Below are 12,574 nucleotides of genomic sequence, written 5' to 3'. Positions count from 1 at the left end.
ACTGAGCCTAATGGTTTGAAGGGTGGGCTTTGTAGAGCTCATAATACCAGTGTGAGGTCCCAGAGGGGAGCTGGTGCTTGGATGGGGGAGCCACATGTGCAACCCCCTGTATGAACGTCTTAACATCAGGCAAGCGAGCCAGGCATTTCTGGAAAAAGACAGATAGTGCCGAGAATGTTGGGAACTGAGAGCACCCTGAATCTTGCTTTGTGACGGCCGCACTACTGATGGTAAGTGGATCAGACTCTATGATAAGCCTTGCCACAGCCCTAGAGAATCCCTTCTGAGTTAGGATCTGGGTCTCAAGAGCCACCCCTGGGCAGAAGTGGGAGAGGTGGAAAGGCTTACGCCAGCCGAAAGTACCAGTCAGCTGTGAGAGTGTCGGTGGCTAGAGCTAAAGGATCCCTGTAGCAAGCTAGAAAAATGGTCACTTTGCGATTGTGTCGAGTTGCCATGAGATCCACCTCCGAAACACCCCACCTCTGTTTATCTCTTAGAAAACTTTGTCCTTCAGGGATCACTCGCCTGTGTCTATGGACTGCCTGCTTAGGAAATCTTCCCAGATTAACAAACTTGGTATGTAGATGGCTGACAGAAGAGATTGATTGGTGTTCAGAAATTGGAATATGAGCTTGATTTTGTTTAGAGCCCCTCTGCTTCTCTTGGTGGTTGATGTAGGCTACCGCTGTGGAGTTGTCCGTCTGTATCTTCACAACCTGACCTGTCAGCTCTTGCTGCCAATGAAGGAGACCTAACCGGATGGCTCGAATGTCAAGTAGATTGATCGGTAACTTCTTTTTGTCTAGGTTCCATATGCACTGTGCTGGGTGTCCTTCAAGGACTGCTCCCCAGCCGAACAGATTTGCGTCTGTTGTGAGGATACACCAATGGGGTTCCTCGAGTGATTTGCCTATCCTCCTCAGGACACAACACAAACTGAGCTGAGGTCAGCCTGTTGGGGGTATAGCCAGTGTTTTCTTTGTTGTGTACTGCCTCCTAGTGGTTCCAGCTATACCCCACTGTCCCTGGTGCTAAGCTATAGAGGGCAATGTTTATTTGCAACCCCTTTTACAACCCAATCATGCGGATATTATAGTAAACTCACATGCAACAATTTTTCCATAGTTTCATCAGGAAAAGTTGCAACAATACACAGATATCTGTTGTGGATTAAACTGTTCATGCAATTATGGTCTACAAAATCTTCCCATAGAACTTTCAACCACCAAAAACCTGTAAATTCTCACTAAAATCTTATCACAGTCTGGGTCAATATATGATGGATGAGAGGACCAGATATTTCCATACTGAAGAACTAAAGGTGGCCATACAAAGGCCAATAAAAGCCATCATTCCAGTCTTTCCAGACTGAGTCGGGAGCTTACTGGCCTGTGTATGGGGCCTGCCTGACCAATATCTGAGGCAAAATCGCCTTGATATCGATCATGTATTTTTAAAAACCTCATCAGGGACTCGTTGATGCAGACCAGCTAGAAGGAAGCATAATTTATGAAGGGCAGAACAGTTAGTAATAGAGGCCTGTTATCAAAAATGCCCGGGACTTTTTGTAATGTGGGTCTTCATACCTTATGACTACTAGAAAATCATTTAAACATTAAATAAACTCACCAGATTGATTTTGCCTTCAATACGAACGAATTATATCTTACTTTTGATCAAATACAAAACTGTTTTATTAACAGAGAAAAGTTAATTCTATTTTAAAAATTGGGATTATTTGATTAAAATGGAGTTTATGTGAAACAGATCCTATACCTGTAGAACAGGGGTGCCCAAAAGGTAGATCGGGATTTACCAGTAGACCTTTAGCTGGTGATCAGTAGATCTCAAGACAGTGTCAACAAACAGCTTGTCTAGATCATCCTCCTGTTTTATGCTTTTCATTCAGATATTTATTATGTTACGGTTACATAAGAAATAGTTGTTTGTTAAAAATAGCAATATAAATTCTCAAATCAATATGAAATTCAAGTAATATTTTTCATGGAATAGAAAACAATGGGACAACATCACTAAAAGTAGACCTTGCATTAGTAAAGTATGGGCACTCCTGCTGTAGAACAAATAATACCTTAAACACAAAAAGCTTTCAGAGGAGCACAATTCTTTTTACTTAGCTTTAGATTCCCTTTAAAAAGACAACACATTTATCAAAAGCTATTTACCACTAAGAAGTCCCACTGTTTGATTGGAGGGAAAAGAAGATGAACTGAATGTTGGGGTAGACTTCACTACTTCTTCAACAGGCTGCATATCAAAGACGTCCAGATGTGGTGGGGAACTGACACCATTTGATGAGGAAAATTGGCCTTTCAAAAAAAAAAAAAAAAGCATAGCTTTGTGAAAAATTATAAAGCAGCAGAAATATGTGAAAAATTATAAAGCAGCAGAAATATACAAATCAGGCATGGCAGCACTATAAATGAAATATAAGCTATACAGATATGGTCAATCACACAATTCTGAAAATTATCTTGTCCTTTGATGATCTAATCACCTTTTCTTTAAAGTTTAAAGAAGAACTATCATGAAATTTAAATGCAGAGTATAATCTGATTTATTAAATAGATATAAAAAGGAGGGTGCTGATAAAATTAAATTTTCTTTTATTATGCAAAACTGTTTTTCAGTGGAGGACCCCTTAACCATGTTCTACTTTTTTGTGCACAAAAACAAATAGCTAACCTTTCAATGTAAGTCAGATTTAGAGGAGATCATTCATGTGACATTTTATACAAAAAAAAGCAATGCTTACCTCCCCAGGCATTGACAGACGTTGCAATGGCAGGGGTACTTTGTACAGTGGGTACAAATGTGGGTTGTAGATCAAATAGATCACTGCTAAGGTTAGGCATGCTAAGGTGGAAGATAAAAACAAAAAAAGATTTAATAACAGTTCTTTTAACAGAACACTATATTGTATACAACATACAAACAACAATTCTCCTTTCTCTATTTGAGTGTGAAGGAGTTTATATATTGTCTTACCAACAAAGTGGAAAGGTAAAGGACTCTGAAGGGCAACCTTCAAGAAGGTTAGATTTTAAAAATCTTATCACAATCCCCCTTTTAAAGGGATTACGTGTAGGGAGGGGCGAATTTTTTCGCCTTGTTTTGCCGAAAAAATGGCGCCCATAGACTTGTATGGTGGTGTGAGCCAAAATAAAGCCGCGTGTCAAAAAAATTTTGCGCAACAACATTTTTTTTTGACGCCCATAGACTTTAATCGGCGACATTTTGCTGGCAGCAAATTTTTGGGAAACTAAACGGGTCAAATTCGCCCATCCCTAATTGCGTGTAAGGGCACCAAGCTCCAAAAGTCAAGGATAAAATGGCCAGTAGAAAAGTCACATTTCTAAGAAATAAACATGGGCTGATCAAATGGACTCAAAGGTTGCACCCTGCCGAAATTCCGGTCCCACTGAGGAACCCAAGGCTAAAGCAGAACTAAAGCAGTAGGCTAGAAATGCTGTATATTATGTTCTGGGTTTCTGTACCAGCCCAAGGCAACCACAGCCTTTTAGCAGGGAAGATCTGTCTCCAAAGATGCCCCAGTAGCCCCCCATCTTCTTTTCTGCTGATTCACTGCACATGCTCTGTGCTGCTGTCACTTACTGAGCTTAGGGACCCACTCACAATATACAGTACACATAGAAATGTCACAATATAAGGCTGATTAGTAATTAATACAGATAATTACTACATGGCAGCACAGAAATCAGTGCAACTAGCATTAGAATTTAATAATCAGCCTTGTAGCATCAGCTTATATTACAGACAAACTTCAGAAACAAAGTGTTTTGTGAGACCATATTTTCAGGAAATTTAAGAACAAAATAGATTTATGTTCACCTGTTTGTTGTTGGCGCAGGTGCTGAAAACAAATCCACAGATGCAGAGGCATTCACGCTCTTGCCAGATAAAGTGCTTGGAGATGCAGATGTAGATGTAGAGTTTGATCCAACATTAATTTCTTTCAATCTTTGTTCCTGCAATGATTGTCATGTTTTTCCAATGCAGATGTTTAATTTATAATCATATAAAAAAAGCTTTATCATAAAGTAAACAAAAACCATCATGAGAATGGGAGTTAAGGAGATTGCAAAGGGGGAAAATGGCTATTTTGCTTATTTTTTAAAGGAAAACTATACCCCTCAAACAATGTACTGTATATTGCATAAAACAGCTCATGTGTAAAACCCTGCTTCATGTAAATAAACCATTTTCAAAATATATACTTTTTTAGTAGTATGTGCCATTGGGTAATCCTAAAAAGAAATTTGCCATTTTAAAAAAATACGGGCCGCCCCCTGGGATCGTATGATTCACAGTGCACACAAACAAAACAAACCTAACTATACTTCTTAGGTCACATGAGCCAATTAACAGACAGAGTTGTGTCTTTTGCTTCCACACGTCTTCCTGTTACAGTTAGAGTTGTAGTATTTCTGGTCAGGTGATCTCTGAGGCAGCACACAGACCATCATGAAATGGTGGCTCAAGGCAAGACATGTAAAAGGGCAATATTTACATAAATATATATACCAGTTTGATAAGATTCTTTAATATGCCACTTAATTTGATATAAACTATCTGTTGCTCAATTATTCATTTTGAGTGTATAGTTTTCCTTTAAGAATAAAGGCTAACTAATTTAAGCAATCTCAGGGGTATTTTTCCCATTACCTTAAGTGCTTGCAGTCTTGCTTGCTCTTCTTCAAGAGCCTGTTGTCTCTCTCTCTCATCCATTTTACTAAAAGACATTCCTGTTGTAGCAAGGGAAGAAACAGCAGTCGACAAGGTACTGGCTCTGGGGGGAGAAAAAAAAACAGATGGACAAATTCTAACTTTCAGCGCCAATGGGTTTTGAGTCACAATAATGCCAATAAATAGCTGAATAGCAAATCCCTCAGTGTAAATTGTTGTTCTTGAAACGTTAGTCCATTTCATTCACAATGTCTCTTACATAAAGCTGCAAAAACCTTATCCTGTGGTGTTACTCTGTCACAACCTATAGGGGAATTTAATTTCATATAACAAATGCTTGTATGTTCTTGGAACCCAGATATTGCTAGATTGCTATCATTCCTCAAAACGCAATCAAGGTTTAAAGGAGAAGTAAAGCCTAACTAAAGAAGTAGCTAGAATAGTTATATATTATGTTTTGTACATCTGTAACAGCCCGAGGCAACCACAGCCCTTAAGCAGTAAAGATCTGTGTCTCCAAAGATGCCCCAGTAGCTCCCTATCTTCTTTTCTGCTGATTCACTCCACATGCTCTGTGCTGCTGTCACTTACTGAGTTTAGGGACCCACTCACAATATACAGTAGACATACAATATAAACGTCACAACATAAGGCCGATTAGTAATTTATACAGATAATTACTACATGGCAGCACAGAAACCAGTGCAATTAGCATCAGAATTTAATAATCAGCCTTGTGGCATCAGCTTATATTACAGACAAACCTCATTTTCTGCTTGATAATTTGTGACAACCCCTATTTCTCAACAGCTGCTCAGAGCCCACTGAGCATGTGAGTGTCACAGACACTTTCCAGGATGGTGACCCCCCTGTGACAAGTTTGAAGTCCTGGATCATTGCAGCTACTGAGAAGCTGAAACTTTAGGCTGGTGCAATAAGTTTAGTATATAAAATGGCATATTTAGCCACATTCATTTTTAGGGGTTAGTTCTCCTTTAAAGGTTTGCAAGTCCAGCTAAATCTGGGGATCAACTGTTTAGAGACTGTGGAAGGCAAATACTGTGCCATAAAAAGTTGCAGGAGTGTTACCAAATATGTGAACTTTAAAATAAATATAACCAACCCAGAATAGGTGTGTCCGACTGAAAAACAGGGGGGGGGGTGCTATAAGAGGTGCAAAAATGAAGGTATCAATAGCTACAGAACCACTGCACAGAATGTGTAGCTTTTTTTTTAATATCTTACATTAAAGATTAAAATATGAACAAAAGTAAATTAGACAAAATAAACTATACTGCACCCTTAGGGGCAAATTCACTAAAGCATGAAGCGCCTAATGCTAGCGCAAATTCGCCAGCGTGATGTCATTTCGTTATTTCGCCGATTTACAGGCGCTGGCGTAAATTCGCTAGCGAAGTGGACCTACTCTATCGCTACTTTGCATCCTTACGCCAGACGAAGTTGCGCTTTGGCGAAGGGACGTAACTACGCTAATTCACTAACTTGCACATTTTACTGAACGTTACCTCTTGCGCCAGACTTGCCTTCGCCACCTCAGACCAAGCGAAAGTGCAACAGAATAGATAGGGATTGCTTCAAAAAAAGTTGAAATTTTTTCTAAGTCCAAAAAAACGCTGGCGTCTTTTCCTTTTTTAAGGGAGATTGGGTGAAAAAAATCGTAAATTTTTTTGGGGGCACCCTCCTTCCCCCTTCATTTCCTAACATATGGCACCTAAACTATACAGTGGGCACATGTATAGGGCAAAATAACAACTCTGTTTTATTTTATTTTTCCCAGGCTTGTGAAGTGTAATGTATTTGTTGCTACATATACGTCCATTGTACTTTAACTTGGCGCCGTATGCGTAACTTCGCTTTGCTTGACGAATTAACGCTAATGCAACTTCGCTACCATTCACCTCCCTGAGCACAACTTCGGATTTTAATGAATTATCAGCGCCCTGGCGAAGTGCGGAGAAGGCGTCGCTAGCGCATTTTCGCTGCTTAGTGAATTTGACCCTTGGGGACAGATTTATTAAGGGTCTAAGTGAAGATTTTAATTTTCACATTTTTTTTTTCAACAAAATCGAATTGTGAATTATCCAAACTCGATCTCAGTTTTCATTCGAATTTTGAGATTTATCATACTCTGGCCCTTTAAGAACTCAAATGTGACTATTTGCCACCTTAAACCTGCCGAATTACTGTATAAGATAATGGGAGAGGTCCAGGGATCAATTTGGTGATTTAGTTTTCCTAATTCGAATCAAATTTGATTTGAGTTTTCGGGTCCAAATTGAGAAAAGGAGATTTTGTGTACTCACCGTTAAATCTCTCTCTCTCTTCAGTCACTTCAAAATTTCGATAGTTCCAATTTATGAGAGTTTTAAAAAAAACTCACGTGAATTCGACCCTTGATAAATGTGCCTCCTAGTGTACAGTCCATAAGAGGTGATTGTTATGCACCAGTTTCAATAATTAAAGTGCCACAAATCATATATTTTATTATCTGTAACACATGTTGGGATTGGTGGGCTGCTTTTAAAAGCAATTCCTCCACATTCTGCTCATTCCCCACCCACAGGCAAAGCGAGCTGGAAACTAGCGAAGCCTAGGGAAATTCCAGGACAACTGTAGACAGGTGAAAAACACGTGTCTGCTGTTATCAATGCTTCCTGAGCCCCCAAGCACTATCTGGAGCCGCAATGTAGTCCTCCACCATATCTTGGCTGCACCGAAATCACTCTCACACAATCATTTAGTATTGCGTTTGTCTGGAGGGTTTTTTGGCCATAAAAAGTGTTTTATTCCCAAGTGTGACTAGTCTGAGCACTAACTGCACTCTTGAATTAACTTGTTTTACTTCATTATTTGTTCCATTTGTATCATATTGTTCACTCCTGCATTGTTGTTGAACGTTTTTTGGCCACAAAATGTTCATTGCATAATAATGCTAAAACATTTCCATTATTTTATTGTATTTGTAGCAACTCATACAGTACCTCCTTTACTATCCAAACAAAATGGACCCTGCATCTTCATGAATAGGTCAATAATACACATTGGCATAAAAAAAAATGTGGTCACCAGTTCAGCCCTCTTGCATTTTAAACCTCGTGGAGGATCATATGGAGCACTGTTTAAGATGTACAGCTTCTTTACAGTTATGTCAATCACCTGTAATGATCAGTGTAGCTAGACAGTACATTCTCTACTTTTCTATATGATCTGTTGTAAATCTGCTGGGATTGAAGTTAACCAGCAATGCAACCAGTACAATAATATGTAATAACAGTGATCCCAGTGCTAAAGCAGCTGTACTGGGGAATTAGCACCAGACACGAGACATAAGAGGAGCACTTTAAAAAGCCAACAGCCAAAAACCAAAGTTATTGATGAAAGTAGGTTTAAAAAAAAAAAAAAAAAATCATCATTAGGTTACTAGAAATATTTTAGCATCCTGAACCCATAAGTTTTAACAATGAAAGCTGTGGATGCCCCTGGTAGTTTAAGGTGGCTATACATGGGCAGATTAAAGCTACCGATATCGGTCCTATAGACCGTTTCGCCACTTATCTGCCCGTGTGTAGGAGTTCCCTGCAACGTGTGTCTAGCCTTCTTAGACATCATTAATGATATTCCCAAGACTCACTTACCGTTTCTTTTTCCTGAGAGTAATTAGATCCTAGCTGGAGCAATCAGGTATTGCGGAATTGCATAATGATAAGGCTAACAATGCTCAATTCTTTGTTAAATTCCTGCCTGTCTGCCAAAAAGCTCAAGCTGAAGCATGGCAATCAACTTACATTTGCCATATGAGGTACTAACCTGCTGGCAGCTGAGACTTCTTTTGTTTTTTTCCCTTCAAGAGATGCCAAGTGTTGTTCAAGTGCTTCCAGCAAACTGTTGGGTGCCTGTAAATAAAGAAGAGTAATTATTTGTACTCATACAAACAAAGGTCACCACTGTTGTTTAAAAGTAAACTTTTAGGTAAAACTTTATTTTTGGAAACTACTATTTTTGGCTTTAAGATCAACACATATACTTATATGATCTCATTTTCCTGAACTGGCTTGACTAAAAACTGTAAACCTGCACACAGACAAAGTTCCTAAATTTTGGGCACTGGGAGAAACGTAGGAAAATTGGGTTTATGAACTGCATTCAAAATATATAATAGAGTTTAAAAAACTGACAGTTACGTCTATTTAAAGGCAAAGCTAAGTATCCAAGTTGTAAATATACTTTGTGTTTCTACAGTAAACTTAGAAGATCAAATATGCACTTATTATTAAATGTAATGTATACACGTGTAGATTACAGACATTTGCATTCACCTGCATATATACTGTAAGCAGAATATGTAAAAATATTTCCACATAAACAGTATGGGCAAAAAAAGAAACAAAGTCTTGGGGATATGGACTATGGATTAAACAATTGCAAACAGAAGTACAGAAAGGAAAACTAAACAAGATTAAATGAACATGGAATGTATACTGACCTGATTAAGGTCTGGAATGTCACCCTGATCAATTCCAACTTGCTGAGTTGACAAATAGGAGGGGAAAAAAAATTACATTACTTCATGCAGTGGTAATGGAGAGAGTGCTGGGAGTTCTGAATGTTTACACACAAATGAGAGCAAAAGGGACATTACCAACTTGAACTGGTACAGTGGCACTTGCTATTGCCCAAAGACAGAACAATGAAGAAATCCAGTTATGCTGTATCTTATTGTGTAGAACTATATATCTGCAAATGTCATGCGATAGTTGCAAATGCGAATCAACACAGATATGAAATGTTAAACTTTATTTATTTTAGCACTCAATTTTTTGATATAGCAAAATAATCTTGCAAGTTACTGCTGGCCACAAGACAAAAGGAACAAAAATGGAAACGAACTAAAGAGCAGAAAGCATTGCCTGTGTAAGGCTGGCATAGCATTCAGTAACGATATATGTATTATTTTTATGGCATTCAGTTTTGGTATCATGCACACCACATGCTACTGTACCAGTGCCAACAGCTAAATAAGGCCCCTTTGGTTTAGAGTTGACACTACTTACCTCTGCCACTTTGAGGAACTCTGAAAGCTTTGTCATTCGAGCAAGAAATTTTTTATAGATATCCAGGGCTTCTTTACACTGGTTCTTTTTCATATCAAAGTACTTTTCTGGAAAATATAAGACACAAAACTTGTCTACATATTACAGATAAAAACATCCATATATACACATAGCAGCTTAGATGCAGCTATAGTATCTATGCACATTTATATTTTATACATGAATATAAAAATATACAAGATTTAAAGTTCAAAAAGTCATACATATAATTATTTAAGAATTACATTATGCCAACTTAATATATGATCAGTAATAAACAAATGTAACCCTTCAACAATAATATATTGGGGGCAATATAAGGGGGAGGCAACAACCTAATTTTACCGCCTTATCTGAAATGAACGGTTAATGGGTGATAAATTAAATCTACAGATAGTTAATACGATTTTTCTCCTAAAATTGCCATGCAACAACCATCTTTTAGAAGGAACCAGAATGAAATGTTTCCCATTCTAAGAATGCGAGTTTGACAGATCCCTCTTTTGTAGAGTTCACGTCAATTTAGTTATATATACTAATTACTGGGTCTGCTTCACTTTCATGTTGAGAAATATGAATCAGGAGCCTAAGCCTAACATATGTTATTCTTCTCAGTGAGCATTATTTATCTACATATTTGAGTATATTCATATTATCAGGAGCATTCAAACTATTTACTTTAAGAATATATTTAACTGCATCCCTAGACCATAACATGCAATAGTGTCCAGAACAGCCAGCAGCAATATCTGACATAATTCTCAATTAGAGGTTATGTGGAAAAATAATAGGGATGCACCGAATCCAGGATTCTGCCTTTTTCAGCAGTTTTCGGCCGAATCCTTCTACCCGGCTGAACCGAATCCTAATTGGCATATGCAAATTAGGGGTGAAGAGAGAAATCACGTGTCACAAAACAAGGAAGTAAAAATGTTTCCCCTGTCTCACCCCTAATTTGCATATGCAAATTAGGATTCAGTTAGGTATTCAGCCGAATCTTTCGCGAAGGATTCGGTGGTTCGGCTGAATCCAAAATAGTGGATTCGTTTATTTGTAAAGACAACTGTACATTATGCAGTTTTTCAACAGTGAAGAATCACAAACTATGACACAAATCTGGGGAGGAGGGGTTTATTTAAAAAAAAAAAAAAAGGTTAAAAACTAACAATTAGCAACACATACCTAGCAAGTTAATGACTCCTTCATTATAAGCAGCAAATAACCTTATAGAGTCTTTGAAAAGAAGCATGAAACCAGTGTTTATAACACCATTTGTTAGTTCGTTGGGATTTGCCTGCAAAAAGAAGAGAAGTTATGTAAAAACAGAGTTTTACAAATAAAGTTGTGAAGAAGGAAGAGTGTAATTGTAGACATACATCAAAATCTAAGAGAGCATCCAGCTGGTTCTGAATGATTGGAAGCGTTTTCAAGAGCTTTTCCGTAACCATGGTTCTCATCACGCCATCTACCCTGAAATGTGAGACAAATTAGAAGAAAATATAACTGCAACTTATGAAAGTTACTCATTTGTTAACACAATATGGCACTGACATACCCTCTTTTCATTTTGGTGAAGTCAACAGCCACAAGTCTATAGGAAAGTGCTTTTTCATTTAAGTATCTGCTATAGCGCCTGATGAAAGTCGACATATCATACCCTATAAAAGAAAGAGGACACTTGGTATACATGGTACGGTCACCGTTTAGTTGCTCCATCTGTTTATAGGAGGTGAAGAGGAGCCACAGCTTTTTTTTTTGTTTTTTTTTTTAACTTTGTCATCATGGGATTTTCAAACATGCCCTATTTTTTTCCATACCAGCCACAAAGTCTTCAGGAACTTTACTGGTACGGCTTCTAAACTGCTTTTTCAAAAAGTGGATTTTTTTAACACTGAACATGTACAGATATGCAGTTGCCAACTACAAGGTACGGGAAGTTCTGACAAATTCTGAAAAATCCATGGTACCATTCAGTGAAAAAATACAATTCTGATTTCTGACTGCAGTCTTGCATGTTAGTGTGATCTGCACTACATACTCAAAGACTAACACCACTGCTTATTCAACTTAAAAGTATAAATTGCACATTTTTTTCTAACTAGGTCAGTGTGGCTTATCTCCAAAGCAAAGTCATTCTCGCATGCAAACCTTTAACCAATGTACAAGGGGCAAAAGTCAGCAAAATTATCAGTGATTTTATTTATTATAATACAGGCATTTGTGTCTGCAAACAAGTGTGGGTTTATTTAAAAACAAAAAAAAAAAAAATTAGAGCTGGAAAAGTAAGATAACCACTTTAAAAAATTATAGGAAAATGTTCCTGTGGTCTTGTGACAAAATGGCTGCAGCACTGTGTTTGGTTTATAGCTGGGATTCTTGTTACACAATAAGAATGATAGCACTAGTCTTTTAAGACAAAATTATCTGGATGGTGGATTCGCATACAATGCACTGAAAAGAGTAAATTGTTGTCAGTGGAAAGCAATGGACTTATGACTCACAGGAGCCATGATCAGAAGAAAATGTAAATTTTGGGCACACCGGCTAAAGGCTCCAGCTGCTCTCTGCATGCATATTTTTGCAGGCTGAGAGATGAGAATCTGCTCCCTGTCCCTGCTCCATTGATTAGAATCCGATCAGCCTGTGTGAGTGTACACACAGCAGAGTTCAGCCCAAAAATGCAGGAGGAGGCATCTCCTGACTGACCTCTGCTTCCCTCTGTTGTATGTGTGTGC

The 12,574-nt window shown here is 38.0% G+C and overlaps 1 protein-coding gene across 3 annotated transcripts in view; it reads right to left on the bottom strand.

Moving 5' to 3' along the window:
• Window positions 1–12,574, bottom strand: part of picalml.L (phosphatidylinositol binding clathrin assembly protein like L homeolog) — a 30,996-nt gene that overhangs the window by 9,930 nt on the left and 8,492 nt on the right. For all 3 annotated transcript variants that reach the window (XM_041572731.1, XM_041572730.1, XM_018229826.2), the window contains exons 4-13: window positions 11,395–11,497; window positions 11,216–11,309; window positions 11,022–11,133; window positions 9,801–9,907; window positions 9,233–9,274; window positions 8,557–8,642; window positions 4,708–4,831; window positions 3,874–4,010; window positions 2,777–2,877; window positions 2,187–2,330 (exon numbers count right to left, since the gene is read on the bottom strand). In XM_041572731.1, coding sequence (XP_041428665.1) covers window positions 2,187–2,330; window positions 2,777–2,877; window positions 3,874–4,010; window positions 4,708–4,831; window positions 8,557–8,642; window positions 9,233–9,274; window positions 9,801–9,907; window positions 11,022–11,133; window positions 11,216–11,309; window positions 11,395–11,497 — 1,050 coding nt within the window. The remainder of the gene's footprint in view (window positions 1–2,186; window positions 2,331–2,776; window positions 2,878–3,873; window positions 4,011–4,707; window positions 4,832–8,556; window positions 8,643–9,232; window positions 9,275–9,800; window positions 9,908–11,021; window positions 11,134–11,215; window positions 11,310–11,394; window positions 11,498–12,574) is intronic.

Source organism: Xenopus laevis, chromosome 8L (assembly GCF_017654675.1).
Source record: "Xenopus laevis strain J_2021 chromosome 8L, Xenopus_laevis_v10.1, whole genome shotgun sequence".
NCBI lineage: Eukaryota > Metazoa > Chordata > Amphibia > Anura > Pipidae > Xenopus > Xenopus laevis.
The sequence above is the reverse complement of the archived record's forward strand: the minus strand, read 5'-3'. Positions and strand labels throughout refer to the sequence as shown.